This window comes from Fistularia commersonii, chromosome 19, assembly GCF_037954325.1.
Source record: "Fistularia commersonii isolate RoL2024-O1a breed Wild chromosome 19, RoL_Fcom_v1.0, whole genome shotgun sequence".
NCBI lineage: Eukaryota > Metazoa > Chordata > Actinopteri > Syngnathiformes > Fistulariidae > Fistularia > Fistularia commersonii.
In genome coordinates this window covers 7,016,555-7,037,109 of record NC_141302.1, presented here as the reverse complement: position 1 = coordinate 7,037,109, position 20,555 = coordinate 7,016,555, and the positions used below count along the sequence as shown (strand labels likewise).

General features: G+C 38.9%; 1 protein-coding gene across 6 annotated transcripts in view; it reads right to left on the bottom strand.

Moving 5' to 3' along the window:
- Positions 1–20,555, bottom strand: part of rbpms (RNA binding protein, mRNA processing factor) — a 35,053-nt gene that overhangs the window by 3,505 nt on the left and 10,993 nt on the right. The window contains exons 2-9 of one of the 6 annotated variants that reach the window (XM_086166429.1): positions 17,057–17,134; positions 16,287–16,325; positions 14,136–14,198; positions 10,579–10,729; positions 8,690–8,817; positions 8,078–8,121; positions 7,364–7,433; positions 23–140 (exon numbers count right to left, since the gene is read on the bottom strand). In XM_086166429.1, coding sequence (XP_086022555.1) covers positions 126–140; positions 7,364–7,433; positions 8,078–8,121; positions 8,690–8,817; positions 10,579–10,729; positions 14,136–14,198; positions 16,287–16,325; positions 17,057–17,134 — 588 coding nt within the window. In that variant the 3' untranslated portion in view covers positions 23–125. The remainder of the gene's footprint in view (positions 1–22; positions 141–7,363; positions 7,434–8,077; positions 8,122–8,689; positions 8,818–10,578; positions 10,730–14,135; positions 14,199–16,286; positions 16,326–17,056; positions 17,135–20,555) is intronic. The other 5 variants (XM_086166430.1, XM_086166431.1, XM_086166432.1 and 2 more) reach the window with 5 other exon arrangements.

The window sequence follows — 20,555 nt, the reverse complement described above, 5'->3', positions numbered from 1 at the left end:
GTCTTCACATATGATCACTTACCGACAGGTACGCTGCTACGAGAGTTTGAATCAGCCCTCCTCTTTTTTTTAATTGGACAAGAGGGGCAATCGGCAACGCCCGTCACAGCCGGCCACGGCCACCATCACACATCAGGAACCTGAGGACACATGGGAAATAGCTTGGCTGATCTGGCTGAACTGCAACTGACTCCTTTTTGTTTTTTAGAAATGTGTTACCGCTACTTCCTGGGAAATTGAAATTGATATTTTTTGCCCTTAATAGTAAAAAAAAAAAAGAATACGAGAAAAAGCAGAAATAGCTATATACTCATTTTAGCTCCCAAGTCTAGGTCAACCTCCAAATACATGGGATACAACACATCCCATAATGGAAGTCCATCTTCTGTTCGGTCCCCACTGTCTCAAAGCTCCCTACTGAACCACTCAGGACATTATATAAGGTTTATCAGTCCGTGCAGTTCTCTGTGACTTGATTCTGACATTCAAAACGAATTGAAGTCCCCCCTTTAAAAAAAGACAGTTCTGCCAGCTTTTGTGAACTATCTCAAGCTCAAGCACAGCTGTGACAAACAAGATGTCAGATGAGACGATCTCTTAAAACCGTGTCAAGCCTCTTCCTGATTATGTCTCCCATGATCTCCTTGCACTCTCTCCACCACTGGCAGACCAAAGTGAAAGGTCACCATCCAGACCTGCTCACCCTACCCCAGATGTATCGCCAAAATTAGATGTCTCTGGGAGACTCTGGTAACTCTGGTGCTGGGGGAGGGTGTAACAATAAACAATTAGTAAACCAAACATGACCTTAAGAGAATGAAAGAGAGAGAGAGAGAGAGACTTCGGCAGGGAAAAAGGGTTGGAAACTGTTTCCTGTTGAGAAGGCAGTGCGTGTTTAGGGGGCACGGCAGGCCCAGCTAATGCCCTGTTGCGCATTCAATCAACGGTGAGGGAATCGATGCACTCTCCAGACGCTTGGCTAAGCTGATGCGACGCATACTTCCAGACCACCCTATTTGTTCTGGCTGGGACACCAAGGTTAAAGATTGGGTTGATCATTGAACATGTCGGTGTGGATTAGGGAAAGGTTTAGTGATTTGTAGGCTTAATGTGTTACATCCAAGAACCCCAGCCTGGGCACATAATGTGAGATAGGTAAACAAGCACTGTTTGGGAATGTGGGAGGTTGCTACCTCTCTCTACAATGTGTGCGCTGCTGTCTCTTTCCTCTCTCTCTCTCTCTCTCTCTCTCTCTCTCTCTCTCTCTCTCTCTCTCTCTCTCTCTCTCTCTCTCTCGCTTTGTAACTCTTCATGTAGAAAATGTTCCTGCCTGGTTTATCACAGAGCATTGATCTTGTGCCGCAAATGAAGAGTAGAGAAACCCCAAATGTAAGCTTTTGACATGCACAGTCAATAGTAAAAATAGTAAAAAATAAATCATACTTCAATCCATTTACTGCAAATGACCCCACTATAATTTAATACAATAAAATATGTAATTTAATACAAGTGAGCACGTTTTGGGAAATGTAATGATTCTTTCCCCAAGTATTACTGGCATCCATTTATGGTATTAAATCCATTAAGAGACCCTTAAATGATATAGGAGTTGGATATTCCATAATGTTGATTATCCAGATTCTGTCAAGACTCTTAGTGAAAAATCATTTCAAACAGATGCATCAGCAGCAGAGTACAGATTGAAGCTCAAACAGCAAAGACGTCATTAAAAAACATGATCTATGAAACAATCATATGACTAATAATCATCAGTTAAGGCAATTGTTAGCCCCGAGTCTAAAGAAATTTGTGAACAAGAACTACCCAGCGATGCAAGCTAGGACATTCATTTCACATTTTTCCCTTACCCTAAGTGCTCAGTGTAAAAAAATAGCTTTTGACATTTCTCACTTTTCAAAACAGAGTACAGGGTACACTTGATATAAAGTTAAGGTGCTAAAACTCATTTGTTTCTCTAAGATCTGTCTACCTGTGCAGCATGGAAAAGGACCCCATCTGAAGCCCCTTTAATCCGGAGGAAAGCCTTTAGGGCCCTGGCTGTGTTTCTCACATACCAGCAATAGCATGTGAAGTTGGGTGGTGATGAATGCAGCTACTGACATGTATCCTGCTCCAGAGACATGGCGACAAATCACAATTTAGCCATACTGTATGCTGTGTGTGTGTTAGTAGGCGGTAAAAGAATAAAGTGCCACTTCCTTATTAATAAAAAGGGCCTCAGCTGGTACTCAGCGCTTAAGGAGTTACACCTATGTTGTACAGGAACCATCGGTTTTGTCAGGCTATTGGTCAAAAAATTGCTTGGGGCAAACAGCCAGATTACACACACAGATACGCACACGTACACGCACACAACGCAAGTATGCATGATAGGGGTACACACACACTACACTCCTTGACCATGTGTTGTCAGATGGAAAATCCGGATTACCTTTCCTTTCAGTTCACTGGGCATTAATGTCCACTATTAGGTTGTCTTTGGAACCAGCCCTGTACCAGAGCATGCATGTCAAATACAATTCAGCTTCACACACATTAAGATGAATGGCCAGCCTAACACTCTTGGTGGAATACAATAACAAAAACCGTACAATATCCAGTCTCTGGTTGAATACTTGTAAACTGTTTGAACTTGCCTAAAATAATGTTTTAAAATTGGGACTTCACTTATCAAACATGATGTCAGGAGATTAGAGAGCCTCATTACCAGGCATGACTAAAGACCTTGGGCACTTCTTGAACAATCCTTTTGGCTGTTCACACACTCAGTTCTAAGTCTCCCACAGATACACCACATATTCTGACCATGACTGGTCCACCTTAATATGATGCCCAGACAACCGCTGATGAACCGTAACTGTACAGCTTAGAGCCTCTTTGATTGTCAATTGTTAAGGGCTGCTGTTACTAGACACCATTAGCGCGACTAAGAATTGACAAATGCTGATTGTAAAAAGCACTTCTGAAGCAGAAAGTGTACAATAGTATTCGGCTCAGACTGCTTTTCTCTGCTTTTCTCTGTCACCTTGATTCAGGCTCATTCTTGCTGAATTCCTGCAAAAATGGTTTCAAAGTGTTTCATGAAAAAAGTAACATACCTGTCACAGTGCACACTGCTATCCATTGAACTGTTTTTCTTGCATAACCGTATCTAGTTTACAAAGAAGTTAGCTAAAAAAAAAACAAGGTCACATACAGCTTGAGTTTACTGGAAAGGCTGTATTACCAGAGGGACAGAGAGACCAGTGTGATATCATAATACAACAGGCCTTATTATTAATCTGTTGATAATAATAGCATCTGTTTAAATATTTTATTTAAACAGACGCTATTAACTATTGTGAGACTTTATTAATTAATGTAGACCAAAAAATATGTAGTATTATTATACTGTGTTGTGTTCACCTTCCTGGCTGCATTACTTTCTCCAGACATATTACACGGTTTGGTGTTATGCCTGCATTCAGGAAATCCAAATTAGTATCATCAGAGGAACAATAAAAATTCTTTGTTGCCAAATCGAATCTCTCTCATGACCAAACAAAAATGGCCAGAATTTAAAGAATAAAAACATAATAATGACGCTTCCCTATAGATTTTTGCAACATTTGTAGTTACTCTCAACGTTAAATAAGTTATTCGGGGCAAGGCACAGTCATAAAGCATTTTGAGATTAACATAAAATGTAATATTTGATGTGCAACCCACAGTTTCCTCAAACACCATTGTTCAGAGGAGTGAGTGGAAATCTTGAAAACACCCACCTAAAACCTGAACAAATAAAGCTGCGGTTGTTGAATGTTGCAGGTGTTGCATGTGTGTACAACTCCTACTCCAGTTGCCTAGAATGATACCAATACTCTAACTGGATGTCTTAGCCTCACTTCAACCTCCATTGAAAGCCGGATGTTGGGATGTTGTTGTTTCGGTGAGGGGGCTTATACCCACTGGGGTAGCCTGACCTGCCAAATGACTTCTTCCTGGTTTGAGAGGAGTAATTATTCCCTCTTCGCCCCTCCCTTCTCTTTATCCCCCTCCGATTGAGACACAAACCAGAAAACAAAAAGCAACAGCCTTTTTTTTTTTCTCATGTTGTATGTTTCAGTTCTGGAATATAAAGACTTCATCTGGGATGATAGATTGGTAGGGTCGTCCGAGGACTAGCACCAATCAGCAGCTTGATGAATGTTAGCCTCCATGCTAGTATTGCCACACACCCACTCCAAACTAACTCCCTGAGGGGTTGAGAGAACATGTTCCTTCCTGTCCTGAGATGTTGGAGGGAGTGTACTGGTGACAGTGTGACTGGCGCCGATTGGAAAAACACACACATACAGACAGACACGCACACGCGCACACACACACACACACACACACACACATATATACACACACAAAGCCAGCCAACAAAGATACACAGAATAGCAGGGGATTTGTTGTGCTCTGTGGTTTTGTTTTTGTGCAAGCACAACAGCGTTCTGAATCACAGAGCGAGACGCACATGTTCTGTGCAGCTCATGCATGGTTATATTCATGTACTTATCAAAACACCACTTATTAGAGGCCAAATACTCTGTTTGCAATCTGCAGCTCCACTAAAATGAATTTTTCTGTCATTTATATCAAATAAAGCCCCATATTAATGATTTTAATAAAGTTTCATAAAAATGTCCCTTCCAGCAGTATTCAGGTATTTCAGCAGTTCATGGAAAAAAAAAAAAATCATATTTACGACCTGAGGAACATCATTCCCTATCTATCATTTTTTCCTATAAGTACCACTATGTACAGCACCATTATGTGAAAGCTGTTGGGAGATTAAAAAATGCATTTCATCCTGTCAGGCTTTGACAAAATGATAAACATTTTCTAATATTTTCTAGCTAGTGCCAGCTCTATAGCAGGAGAAAACTCAGGGTTTATTATGACAATGGCATAGCATCTAGCAACAAATAAAACAATAATAAACCTCAACGTCCGCTCCAAGAAAAACAGATCACAGGTCTCCCACTGGTAGGAAGTTTTGTGGACACATTCATTTCTCTTTATCCAGCAGACAAACTATGTAGCGAAAGAAACATTTCTACATAATTATGTGCCATATTTTTTTTCCCAAAGAAATGACAGTTCACAGTGAATAGGACGTTTCATGGAGCTAATTCAATCAAAATGTCCAAAGTATCAAAGTTTGATCTGAGTTTTCATAAAGTGAAAAAACAAATAAAACCAATATTTGCATTTCCTCGACAATGACAATACACATTTTTGGTCAACAATGGAGAGAATAAATTAAGTATGAAATATTTACTTAATGGAAACCAAAGAGAGGTAAAAGGAAACAATCAGAATTTGGATGAATCGACCATAAAGCTCGATTGTTGTCTGCTGTATGATTAAATAAGCAACCTGATTGCTGTAAGGTTTTGCAAAACTTCATCCTATGAACTAGGCTTTTTTAAACCTCCACCATCAAGCTTTGTTAAATAAATGTCCTGGTTAAATAAAAGCACAAGCAATACACAAATAATCATGTGAAGAAATATCTTTAAAAAGAATTTCATGCATTGTTTCCAGAGGACCACGGGCCTCTACCAAACTCAAGAAAGTGAATTAAAACATTACTTTGTCACACAAAAAGTAAAATGTAACTGTGACTGTCATATTGTCGAAATAGCTCCACCAATACCGTTATCCAGTTTTGAGATTAAACCTAAGAGCTTCTGTGTCTTTAAATGGTACATGAGTGCTAAATGGGCTGAGATGGGCTGACAGTATGTTGCTACAGATGGCTCTCAAGCTATAGCCAGCATCAGCTCCATACCCGTTTAAGAAAATGGGCCTTGTAATGTGTTTCTAAAATCTATTGACGTTACTGGGAAAATACCCCTTCTCCGATTATGCTGACTTACAGCAGATAAAACCTTAATTTATCTTGCCTTAGGTCATCTAAACACAATTTTGCACAACCACCTCATATGCAGCCTTCCTTTATCCTCATTTTTGTATTCATATTTGAATGTAAATTTAAGTTTAAGTTTTTTTGTATTGTGTCGAAAAGCTATGTCCTCCTTTTTCGGAGCAGAAAGTTAATGTGGAAAATATTAAGAATCATGCCAATAATCCTGTTCAGCAATGGTATTGGTGTCATTTAATATGATCAAATTCCCATCTCCAGTTCAGTAATATGTTTAGCCGGACAGGAAGCTTGTGGCTAAATCAATGTCTATTCTGTGTTCAGATTAGATGAGACGGGTTTTTTGTTTATACTCTTGACAGTGACATGATGAAACTTCCAAAAAGCTATGAAATCCTTCTTTTAGGAGGTGAATTAAAGTATTTGGCAAACAAAGAAAAAAAGCAACATTTAAATATCAAAGTCAGGGAGCATTTGAAAGCTCGAATACAGTCTGGAACAGCACTCTTTATGAACTTCAGAAGGTTCAAGGAAAGTTGAGCTTGTGTTTAATTTTAAAAATCCTGTTCATTTCACCAGCCATACACATATCAAATAGACTTTGAGTGACACACAGTGCTGAACTTGGCTGAAGTTACATCACTGTATCGGGAATCATGTAAATCAGTGTTCGATGTAATGGCAAAGGTAATGTGGTAGAGTTAAGAACCATTACTTGTCAAAGTATATTTGGCTTTTATAATTGCTCGGCTCTAGTAGCTATATCTAGTAGCTGTATCTGTCTTCCTAAAGCATTGGAATTGAAGCTTGTTTTCTATTCTGTTTGACTCGCTGCTTTTGATGCATCAGATCAATCGTCAAATCAGTGGGATAAGTCGCCCCTCTGTACCCTCTGATATGAGTGGGGAAAATAATGGCGTTTCCCATTGAATTGCATCTTTCATCTCTTAGGATCCTGAGACAAATACTGGCATCTTTCATTGACCACTTAAGTTTGACACTCCCCCATGGTTTCCAACACGTTAATTCGTTTCACATTATTAAGGCATATCTATGTGTTTGACATAGTCAAGCAGACAAGTAATTACTTTGTAGTTTGACAGTTAGCTGTACGGGGGGTTATTTCAAGGGATTTTTGAGGGGGGAAAGAGTGTGTTCACTGAATAAACACACTGCGATGGGAATGGCATAACCCCAATTATATTCCGGACATTTGTTTGGGAATATCTTTCGTGAATTTCTCTGCTTATTTAAATTGTGTCATAATATTTACGTAAGTATTTTCACAGCATGCCACAATGTACTCTTCTTTGTCAGTGTAGGGCATGGGGCTCTGTGTGTGCAGGCTTGCTTGCGTACATACATACATGTGTGTGTGTGTGTGTGTGTGTGTGTGTGTGTGTGTGTGTGTGTGCGTGTGTTACTCACACATACTTCAGCAGAACTGCCTTGACTTCCATCCCTGAGGAGTTCCATCTGCAGGTGGGAGCCAACGAATCTAAACACACAGTAGCGCACACAAACTGTATGACTATATAAGGTCATGTGCATTTTTGCTTTTAATTCCACTCACTTTTAGATCAGTACCTTTGAATGTATTTCACAGTTACACTGTGACATTTCTTTGACTTTTTGGCACACTATCTACAATTCCAATTCCTTTAAGAATTACCTTTGCAATAGATAAGTTGCTAATATTGATATACAGGCATATGCATGCATGCGTTTGTGTGTATGTGTGTGTGTGTGTGTGTGTGTGTGTGTGTGTGTGTGTGTGTGTGCGCGCGCATGTGTGTATACTGTCAGTGATATCACTGTTTGCTCACAAACTTGACACTCAAAGATGCGCACTTAGCAGATTCCACTTGAGCTTATTTTAAATTCTGACATCATTTCATGTCTTAAGAACCTTTATACTTAAAAGACCCGTCTTGGAATCTGTATTCCACAAATGGAAATAGTGCTGGTAGAAAGAAAGGAGCAAGAGAATAAATAACACAAGGTAGTGTATCCCTTTGAGCTTCCTAAAATAAATTTCTAACCACTTCAGGTCATTGCAAGCCAATCAGTTTCAGTTGACACCAAACAGTCTTCATGAGAAGAATTTCAAGAGATCAATAATGAACTCTTGTGTGAACTCACAGTGGAGCTGTGTAGATTAGAGGACCTCGAGAAACTGGATCACGCTTGGTAGAAAAAAAGGGGTTGAATTAGTGGAGAAGGCGATGGTCAAATGATGATGCAAAACAGCTGAAGCTTTCATTTGCACTGGATCGAACAGCTAATTGGAATCCTTCAAGCGACAGTGCCATAACATAGTTTTCGAAAAAAGATTGATGAATAAAAAAAGCGAACTGGTGAGTGATGTTTTTCTTTTTTCATCTTTGTTTTGGATTATTAATTTAAGAGATGATGAAGGAATTAGTCAACATGGTTTCATTTTGTTTCCAAAAAGTATTGTGAGAGCAGTAAAAGGTCAAGCTTTAGATTTACACACCTCCTGTGCAAACAGCACTCTTGTTCACAGTATAATCAACAAAGTGTTAAAAATGTTTGTCTGACAGAGAAAAAAAAAGAAAAAAGAAAAAAAACAAAACAAACAACATGGCGGTGCTGACACTCAAGTGCATCGGTGGGATGGAGCGGTGAATGATTTCCAGGCTGAGAAGCAGTTTTTGGATGGTGATGTCAGAAGTAGGTGAGGGGACTGTTGTGATTGTGATGGGAGAAAGGAGGAAAGGATAGGAGGGTTACCTGAGCGTGGAGCGAGGAGGGGTAGGTGAAAGCGGGTGGGAGGGCTGGCGACAGCTCCGCCGGGTACAGCGGGTATGATGCCCACACGTCTGGGCTGCTGGGATATAGAGCAGGCACTGTGAGCTCATCTGTGAAAAGAAGAAGAGGAGGAGTGGAGTGAGGAGAGTGGGTAGTGAATGGGTGGGGGGGTTTGGAGAGACAGGGTGGAGGTGATGGCGGTGGATGACGGGAATGCACACTATGTATGACATCTGAGCAAGTTTCCCTTTGTTTATTTTTAAGTAACTAGCATATCAAAGTTTGTTAAGCCCCTCCTCCGAGCCGTTATTGTCCGATCATAGCTAAGCAACCATAATTGGCCCCTCAAGCCATGTTAAATAAGGGCTATCTTCAAAATTACAACAAAAAAGGTCTAGTGAATGAATTTAAGTATGTTTATTTTTAGTCATGTCTATGTAAACAGACTACTTCATACAATGATAAGTATGAAGTTATTTCCTTAAGGAAACCATATTAGTTGGCAGATTAACATAATTATCTCTGTCTAATGCAGCACCTAGCCCATTCAGAAATGCAGATCATTACAGCAGCATCTTACATTTTTACTTATGTATTCTTTATATCTAACTTCCAACTGCTAAGATTCAGAGTTGTGTTATCAGTGTTGTCACTGTTGTCCATGCAGGAAATATGGACGTATAGCCGGTAGGTTCAGCCATTGGACCGTATGCTGGATTTGGGCATCAATGTTGGTTAAAAGCCTCCAAGTCAGAGCACTAAAATTAGACTGTTGCCACACACAAAATCTATCAGACTCGGTTTATATTTCTGCTGGTAAAGCAAATGGTGCAGATGAAACTTATGCCTTAACCTTAAAAATGACAAAAATAAAGTTGTACTGTGAGGAGTAACAGTAATTTAGCTGTTGTGTCTATTGCTGAGCCAGGCAGAGGCTGACCTGAGTAAGACCTTTAAAAGGAAGATTAAGTAGGAAGATTGGGGCTTAGCAAACAAGTATACAACATAAAAGTTGCACTTATCTACTTAAAATCAGAAGGTAATGAGAGGAAACTATCCAAGATGTGATATTTTATACAGAATCAGTGAGTGAGTGTGATACAGTTCCATGGTGTGTCCGTGAGGGGGAAATGTAACAGTGCACAGCGGTACAGTGTGAGTGCACATGTAGAAATGCAGAAGAAAAAACAAAAACAACAGTCAGTGGAACACAGGCTCGCAAGCCACCATCTCCTGGTAAACAATTTATCAAACAACAATCAGAAACATGGCAGATTTAAACATTTCTTATCAGATAATGACAGCAATTTTTCTTTTCTTCAGGTGATTACGTCATGGTTTCATAAATCGTTTCCTTCCATTTTCCACCGGGGCCCCAAGTACACACCCTTTCTCTGGCAAAACAAGATCTAAGATAAGACCAGTTTGGACATTCAGGAATAATGTACAACCGCAGCTGGTCTATGTTCAACTATCAATGACTGATTCTCACAGAATCTCTAACTCCAGAAAAATATTTAACATAAAGGGTAAAAGGTACAGACTTGTATTAGCAAATTCCAAACACACCTTGTACTCAATGGCCTCGTGTCCAAAGAATTAAAACAATTGTTCATGACATTATTAATCATTTATTTTTAAAAGGTCATGTCCGCAGAAAGATAAACGTACATAGCACGTGTTTGGTTTTTTTTCTGTAATTGGGCAGTAAAATCGCAAGCTGTTTATCTGTTTATCTGGAGATCTTCAAACATAACTATCTGGTTATGACAAAAAAATGTATCAACTGTCAGTCTCTTGGCCAAAGGATGTAGTAATCGAGATAGATAAAACGTAAGACAAGCTGGTGGACATATTGATAGAGGACTCACATGGGTCTCTGCTAATAAACTGGGGCCCAGGACTCTGCTGGGAAGGAGGGGGGTTGGGGGTGCCAACCAGCTTGTTCTTGGCCATCTTGGTGTTGGCTTTGGCGAACTCCAGCCGAAGGGTCTGGGGGATCTCTGGATCAAATCGGACCCCCTGTGGTCAAGATAGAGATCAGCAAAAATATGGTTTCCGATTTAGTGTTTCTCTAAATACTAAAGAGAACATTGAAAAAAAAGTTATCTTGTTTAATTACGAGGATTTCAATAATCAAGGTTTTTTAGTGGAAAATTCAGATATTATATGCCTGAAATACAGTCAGTATTCAAAACAAATTATACAGTAAATTTTCCAACCAAGTTCCTTAACATAGAAACACAGTATTCTTCAGGGACAGTTCTGTATTATATTGTCGAGTTTGAGTGTAAATTATCAACTACTCCAGATACCAGTTTGGTATGGTGTGTACCATTGTTAGTATTGACTCAAACTGAAATCAGATACCAAGAATAAATTGACAAAGATAGTGAGTGAATCTTCTTAATGTGCTATTAAGTTTCTGTGGAGCATGAGTGCCTCTGTCTGCCATAATAACACATGCAGACATACTTTAAGCTTCATGCTTTGATGGTTTCGTACCAAAATGCATGTTTGCATTTCTTAAATCCTCACACTTCACTACTCTGTAACAGGCTCTTGTCAAAAGGAGAGAAGTGATCTGCATCTGTGAATTTTTTGAAAGATCAAGAGCTAAGATAATTTTCTGCAAATATTTATTGTCTAAATCTGAAAGTCCGAAATAGTCATAGATGTATGGTTTTGTTGTCTCCCTTCCTTTCCTTTCTTTTCCTTTCCTTATAGCTATGTAGCAATTTGCATTAAAGTCAGATTAGCATTGAGTTTTCTTTCAGGGATAGCTGGATTTCGCTGTAGTCCAGCAAGCTTTGCTTCTTTTATAGTCACCATGACATTTTTCGTGCCCTGCACTGACGCTGTATTTTGCAACTGTATTCTGATGGGAGACATCAAGATGCATTAGTGTTTGCACCACAAAATATAAGTGATCGATGTGTCCCCAATCACCTTGGCAGGCTGTTTAAGAACGGATTATGATTCATTTTGGTAGTTGTTTACATTTCTGCAGTCCACTTGTAATTTTTCATTTTGATTCATTTTGGTAGTTGTTTACATTTCTGCAGTCCACTTGTAATTTTTTTAACCCAAAACATATTACATACAATGTGAAAAGACTATTATCTCATTTCCAACTTTTCTAAAAATGATCCCATTAGGATGTATTCATTCAATGTAAAAATTTTGAGTTACAAAATGCTGATTTTTTATAGAACTTATGGGGTTGGTCATAATTTGGTGAAGCAACAGTACACTAACAATACATTATTTTCCCATCACTGACACACTGATGTCATGAATAGAAAGCAGCTGATACATCCTCTGTCTTGAGTCTGGAAGGACAAAGAATCAGATTAATTTAGACCACCAAGGAATAAATCATTCAGCTTTTACACTTTTCCATTTTCACCTTGTTATGTTGTTTGGAGGGATAAGCAGTTGGAACCGGGCAATAACTAGTGTTGTCATTTCCTATACTTTTCATCTTACAATATTTCAAGATAGAATTTACTGGCAGCGAGAGAACATTTTCAGTTGCTTAGACTTTGAAGCCTGCTGTAAATGGCTCTGTGTGGATTACAGTGTTATTCTGGTTCAGTGCATACGATGACGGATGACACCCGCAATTGGAAATCAGAACGCGATGACACAAACCTGGCAAAAGCATGATGTCATTTACAACATGGGTAGACAAGCCCATGGGCAGACAAGCCGCAAGGTCCTCGCAACGCTCCCTTCATAGCTCTTACTGTAATTTAATATCGTGACATCAAATCCTTTATTCACTGTGACATGCTGCAAGAATCACCTATTAAATGAGGATAGCAAACTCTAGCAAATTGTTAAAATGCCGAAGTCCTCCGAAATACCAGCTGAAATGTTGTTTATCATTCATCATTCATCAAAGCTCCACATGTGCTGCCATCTGAATATTTTTTCTCAAAAAAAAAATTGCTAGGGGGAAAAGACCACGAAATACACAAAAGTCCTCTATTCAGACACAGGGGTACTTTTTGTTTTAAAGTAAAAAAGGCGACAAACATGTTTACCACTGACTTCCTTTGCGGACGCATGGAAAAATGGATCAGAAGGTCAGATCAATGGAGAGGAAAGGCAATCAAGGCTAAAATTCACTGCAGCAGCAAAAGGGTGAGAAGCCGTGAGGATGGGTTTCTCTTCTTGTTCCTGAAGGCTTGTCCAAAGCTGAGCTGAAACAAGCGAGGGATGACTCTTCTCATGAAGGAGAGGAATTAACTAGGATTGTCTTGGCTCAGTGCACTCACTGCCTCTGCCAGTTGAGGCTGCAGAGGTATAATAAGGTACATGGATATAATGAGGCCTTAGCAGAGCTGAGTGTGGGGGCTTTCAGAGGAGTCGAATCCTTAACTTACACTTATTTTTCAAGTTTGTTTGCATTTCTTGTCATCTTCTATATATACTGGTTCTGTTTTAATGGAGCTGAGGCAGGGATGTGATTTTACCTGACGCAATATGCGTTTGAGAGCTGCTATAACGTTACACAGATCCCTACCTTTCCTCACTTTCTCTGTTTTTCCCCATATTTCAATATGCAGATAGATGTTTTGCAAAATCCAACCTATCTCCATATGACCCCGGGGGATGCAGCTTTCCCCGAAAAACAAGAGCATTCTTCAATACTCAGCCCCACTGAGTGATTTTATGGAAACAGTCTCACTATTGTTAGCTCATAATAAGATGATAATTTTTATTCTTTCTTCAACTCGTTGTTCTGTCTTTGATGCACAACAATATCGCAACATCTGAAAGTTGTCAGATTCTGCTGTCATTGTCATGGTCTCGTTTAAGGAGGATGATAATACTGATCTTTTCTGTGACAAAGAGATCAATGAACAAACAAGGAACACCATAAAGGTGGTGTATATCTAGACACTTAAAAACACAGTGAAGGAAATAAATATATGTGTGAGAACCGGTTTTCATTTCATCCTTTATCTATTCTTTGTTTTAAGAGATCTGAAATAAACCCTGAGAGGACGGGTTATGTTTTATATTTGAGTTGGCCTCATCAAGGCTTTCTAACAGGCTACATTCAGAAATAATGAGATTAAAATTAAACCCTAGATCAATATCTTCTATTTATATGTGAAAGAAGAGCCTGTTTTCCGGCACTGGAAGTCATTGACCTTGCAGGATCTATAGCAAAGCTTAAAGAAAAGGCAACATTTACTCCAACAGAAACATTCATATGTGAAGGTTTACAGTTTTCAGGTCACAGGTTTCAGTTTTCAATGCATTTTCTGGCTCTATGGATGCTAAAAGGACAACTGACTTACTCTGGTATTAAATTAATTTGCACTTAATGCAGAGAGCTGCAATTCCAACATCACAAGATATACTAGCGCTGAGTTGTTGCTTGAGAGCAGCACCGAGAGGGCATGACACTTACGTTCAAGGCATTTTTAGCAGCCTCCGCCTCTGATCGACTGTCAAAGCTGACAAACCCCACCGGCTGGGGAGACAAGAAGACAGAACAAAAGCAAGAAACATGGTTAAAGGCTGAAAACTGAGTCGGCATTCCTGTCTGAGTGACACAGACATGTTGTTCTTTTTTTTTTTTTTTTTCCTTTTTTTTTGATAATATGATATTCACCAGCCCCTCCCGTCCCATTCTGTTGCCTGTATTTTAAATTGTGGTGACAGAGTCTAAGAGGGGGAGAGAAATTCGGGCTGGACGCTTACATCGTACCAGCAGAGTTCATCATTCAACTCCCCTATGCCCAAATACGGGCAATATGAGAGTGAGAAAGTGCATGTTAGAGTGAGTGTAAGAGGCAGAGGGAGGGGGGCTGTAAAAGGAGAAGAGATGGAGTAGAAAGACAAATAGAGGGGTCTGGAGAATTAGAGAAGTAAAAGCAATGCAGAGAAAAAAATGTTTTGAGGTTGAAGGTGAGAATGAAAATGAAACAAAACATGACAAAATCCAGAGATAGTTTTGAAGACCTCCCTGAACAGGCCTGTGAGTTAGGAAGTATGTAATATTTTCCCAACAAATCTTTTGTTAGAATTCATAGCATAAGCGGGTGAAATCAAGAAAAAGGAAAAAAGGACATGGGACTGGATGTGAATATAAAAAAAACAAGGTTTTGGGAGTGTATGTGTGTAGGGGATGTGGGGAAGTTGAAAACAAAGTCTCTAAAACATGTTGCTCCCATGGGGTAGCACTGATTCATATGATCTGGAAAAGCAGACAAGGGTTATGGGAATTTTGAACCAGTGGAGAAAGATGGGGGGGGGCTGAAAAAAAAAGTCCAAGTGACGACGTCAGAAGCAAAGGAATATAAATAGAAAGGGTCTGAGATTTGATCTGATCTTGCTATATAAGGAGATGGCTAAGGTCTCTGTCTGGAATGGGGAAGGAGATCGATTGATTTACGCAGCCATTGTCATCACCATTAGCCAGGAGGAAGGCTGCTCAATACAAACAAACCTGAGGAATGTTGTCAAGAACTGCTCCTTTTGAAAATACAAGAGGATGGTACGATGAAAAGATTTACCAAGCGGCTTAAACGGGGATTAGTGAAGTGACAGAAACCTGTAAGCTACATCTTCTAGATTGGAAACATAATAATTTTGAACTCCAGACATGTGATTTAGTCACAGAGTTGATCAATTTAACAACAAATAGTTACGTTATAATTACTTAAGACAGAAATGTCATGGTAATTTTCCTTTTTTGTGTTAAAAGTTGAGTTTTAACAGAGATGCTAACAATTGGATCCTTGGATTCCAGCTTTGGTACAGTTATATCTATCATGCAATAAATGTTGTGTTTTCTGACTGTTAAATACAGAACATTACATGACTACTTCTTGAAGTTGATAAGTTAACTGTTATGAGTATATCTCACACAAACTAAATGCAAAAAATCTTGTTAACTGACTTTCAAGTCACAATGCCATGGGGTTTACAACCAAAAAATGTAAACACAATCTACTTACATTAAATTAAACTCATGTAACTATACGGAATAAGGACAGCTCAATTTCATTTTCATAAATGCATCAACACATTCAGCACTAAAGGTAACATTTAAAAGGAAGCAATGGCACTGGATTTCTGCTGAAGGTATTTTACCTCTTGTGAGACACTTAAATCCTTACTTGTAAGGTGTAAAAGTACTTTAGGAATCAGCAGATTAAATCAAAATAACTAGATCTACATGAAACTATTGCTTAACTCAAAATGCAGACATATATCAACTGAACCATTTTTCAGTCATCTACCCCGGAAGCAAAACTCAACCATCAAAACTACTTTTATCAAAATGCATGCTTTGAGGTATGAAAAATTTCCCCCTTCCGCTGTTCCCATCCCACAAAAATTGTCTGCCTCTGACTATGAGCATAGTATGCAACTGCCATGGGCAAGTTGATATAACACTTTTTCCTTTACTAACTTTTTTCCAATTCCAGGTACTTCAAAAAAGGGTGTGGATGGCTTGTAGTCAACAAACCAAAAAGGAAAAAAAAAGGGAAATTAGGGGAAATGGTAGTTTCATGATGCATAATAGACTTGATCATTACGTCTTAAAGCATACCTGTTTGGAAGTGAGTTTTATCAAGGAGCCTTCATAGCCCTGTAACAAAGAAAACATGTCATGATTTTGGACTGGATTTTGCTACGTGTGTAATAACATATTTTACAGGTTTTAGGGAAGTGATCATTGCAAAACTTATCAGGATGATGCAATATATTCCATAAGAATGATAAAGACTTGGAGGCTCACAAATCTCAAAGAAGCATAGTTAATGAATCATTCATATGACGGCCAAGTGGGCTGAACTCTTATGTCTCACCTGATTAATCAAGATTTACATGATTCAATGCTCAGGCAATAAAGTATTTCTCCAGAGCACATGCCCAAACATTATCTAAGTGGGGGATTACATGCATAGCAATTGTCTCATTATTCACTTTATTCTGCTGCTCCAATGCCATTAAAGCACATTATTCAAGTGCGAAAGTCCAAAATACATGCAAAATCTAAAGTGCATCTACGTTCACCTGACTTAAACTCTAGGACAGTTTGCACTGTGTCAAAGTGAAGTTTCTGAGGTAAGACTAATAGCTTTGTTTTTGTATGCCAGGCAGAGAGCCATATTTCCATGAGACAAACACATATACACATAAGCTTCCCATGGATCAAGTTGTGATTGAACCTCTGCTTTAGGAATACAGGCACTTGAACCTCAGGAGATTTTCCATTGCCGTTTATTTCATCACCATTAATGGAGGTCCCATTGACTGCTGGAAAGAAAAGCTGCTAAGAATAGCAGCAGTCCATCCATTAAAAACATACAAACATACCTTAAATGGTCTGAAGAGAAGATAGAGCTCACGTGGCTTAATATCTAGTGGTAGCCCACTGACAAATAGTGTTCGGACCTGAGAAAGACAAGAAAGAGATCATGTATTTTTCATTAGCCTCGGCAAGTTATTAATAGATATGCATACCTGACAGAGACAGATGAGGTTAGGAGGTTAGTCACTGGATAAAATGAACAAGGATCGTGGCTTTTACTATTTTCTAAGGTCTACTTCAGTTTATAAGAAAGATTTTTTTAAATGCTGAAAAGGGTATCTTTAGTTTCAGCGTATTTTTCAAAAGACGAAACACACACGCACACACGCACGAAAATACCCACACACACGCCTTTCTTCACCTAAGTGTCTTCAGATCTCCTGTGTAATCTGTGGCCTGCTGCATTTTATGGCAAGCAGCTCTACCCTCAGTTTTACATTTGAACTTTTCAACTCTAAACTTGAGCTTGCATTAATGGAGACATACAATGTATAAGTTAGCATTCAAACTAAGAGAATAGGACATTTGATTGTTGTGATACATCCTGAGCCAGAGAGGGTGGAAAACCACCGGGACAGTAAAACAAAGTGGCTTCAAAAGTGTTTTCAGGAAATGAAGATTTCATTATGATGTTTCCTTAGAGAAAACCATAATAATGTATTAACGCTCCAGGTGTGCTACAACCACATCTGAGGTTTAGAAAAAGACCACATTGGCAGTAAATTCCAAGTATGTTAACTCCTAAAAGGTAGGAATGTCATGAAAATAAAGTTGTTGTCATAAAAATAAGACATCACTTCATACATCACTGTTTATCCTGACATAAAACTGATCTGAATCTGGTTTGGATGAATCATAAGTGTAGCTGCTCTACGGATAATGTAAAAGCAGAAAACATACTATGAGGAGTTTGAGATGTGTTTGTGTGAATACAATTCAGTTTTTTGCTGTGTAAAATGTGTTACATGTAATTTTGTGAACAAGCAAGGGAATCACTGTAGACATTTTATAGCAAGAGAGTAGTATCTCTACAGGAGATTGGTATGCCGATCATTAACGCATGCACACACACACACACACACACACACACACACACAAACACAAACAAACAAAAGGAAATGCCAACCCAGAAAACCTACACAATAAACTCAAACAAGGCTGTGTGGATTTGTCCACAAGTGAAGGTGAAATACCTCTAGACTCCTGCCTTCACAGGTGGCTCTTTGCACTACAACTGACTATTGCCTTTTAGGTTAAGAAAGATTTATCAAGATTGAGCAAAGGTTCATGCTATATTTTCTTGATTGCAAATGGACACATAAAGAAGCATATTTGCAAGAAAGGCAAGTATCACATCTAAGAAATTGTGAAGTGGCTTGACTACCAACCACCAATTGAGAGGAGTAAAACTGCAATAGTTAATGCAGATACTTAACTGGCTTGGAAAGTGCAACACATCAAAGTTGTCCATTGTTTAATTTAGCCATTTACAGAACATAATTACTCAACAATTTCAAGAGATTACTTTAGACCTCCTGCATCCTGACGAGAAAACACAGTGTGCACTGCAAGATTGTGATGTTGAGACATCCTGTCAAATCTCATGAAAGCAAATCTGTTTACATTTAGGAGGCAATGAAACGAGGAAATTCAATTTGTTGCAAGTAGGTCTGTCCTTAAGTTGGATCAGTATGCAGGGGTTGTTAATACAGGCATCTCTAACTACTTACTAGAACAACACTGACTGCATATGCCTGCTATTACCACAACAGATTTATTCTTGAATTCAACCAGTTTTACAGGTCATTTGTTAAAAATCCACTGTTTTTGCTGAGTAAGGACAATAAGATACGTATTCCACAAGCACAAATAATCTATACAAAAAAATAAAGAAATCATCCAGAAATTGTCATGGAGAAATCTTGGATTAGAGATGCTTCAGTGAGATCTGAAATCAAACAACAGACTAGACATATACGGTTTGAAATTTTGCTCACTAACATGATTCCAAATTTAGAATGAGCCAATAGGTATATTATTTCAAAGTTTACACTAAACAGATTCATAAAATACCAGATTCACAACTCAAGGGACAAAAGAACTGCTGAACTAACACTACACCTCATTCCCACATGTAACCTGATCTGCACCACTGATGCCAAAGGCAAAGCAACACACAAACAAAGGAGCTTAGCAACTGGGTGAGCAATAGTTGGTGAGCACCAATCTCAGCCATGCAACCAAAACCTTGGCCACTTTCTCACCTTTGCGCTTATCTTATCAAGAGCTGGGTTGAACCCTGCAGGGCTGTCATTGGGATCTGTTTTTGGCTGGTCTGTTAAAATAAACTCAACTGTGGGTCTCCTTTTATGGAGTTAGATTTAAAAAAAAAAAAAAGGGTAGGTATCACCCAGAAATGGTCACGTGACAAATGCTGAGGCAAATACAACTGTAAAACTGATACAGTAACGGTTAAGATTTCAAAAAATTGTACGGAAACTATCATTTTAACAAAGTCACAACTTTTTTTTTTTTAAATTAAAACTAATGGTCTTTACATGGCCACAAACGGACACCATAAAAACTTCAGAAGCAAAAGATTTGATTTTGGATGCTATACTCCCCCATGGATCTTTGACAAGTGACAGATTTGTTTTACTCCTCGGTTTCTTCATTACAAGACGTGTGGAGAAAATGATATTTACTTTTTGAATACCACAGCGATGGATGCGATGGATGTAAAAATGACATCCCGCAAACATTTACACATTTTGTGAAACATTATCTGTAATTGCAGCTGAGTGAAGAAATCAAGAAAGTCATACTCATACTAAATCCCTGTACTGGCAAACTATCTCTATTGTTGGTTTAGCTCTGCCCGACACTCATGAGGCTAACAGACACTTGAGAAGTAAATGAGTGTAAAAGTTAAGACAGAAACACACAACAATAAGTCCTCTACACACTTGGAACAATGGGACATTCTGGGCTATGTCAGATCCTCATCCCTGACGTCAGCTGTTGTGATACATGATCGTTCGCAGTTTGTCAAGTGAGGGGCTGGCTGCATATGTTACAAGATGCTGGATGATTCACAGGCAAATGTGTCGGCACATCACTCTGCAGAAATCTGCTTTCGATTACAGCGTTGGTCTTTATTTACGGTGCTGTCATAGCCTTTGTGAAGCCATGAACAGGTAAAAGTGAGACATCAAGAGATCATGTTGTAAACTCTACAAAAGGTCGAGCCAGAGGCTGAAAACATTCTTAAGATTTATTAAAAAGCAAAGATAAACCTTTCGCCACAGTTTTATTGAGTTTTAGCAGCCAGGTTTCATTGTTTTTTGGTGGGACACATACCAACATTTCCATAGCGCAGAGTGGCTTGGTACAAGCCTTTGAATCATTGACCATTTACGGCATGCTCGCATACCAACATGTGAGCAGACTTGAATCAAAAACAGCAGTCACTACCTACCACAAGCCAGCTGAGTACTTCGCAGC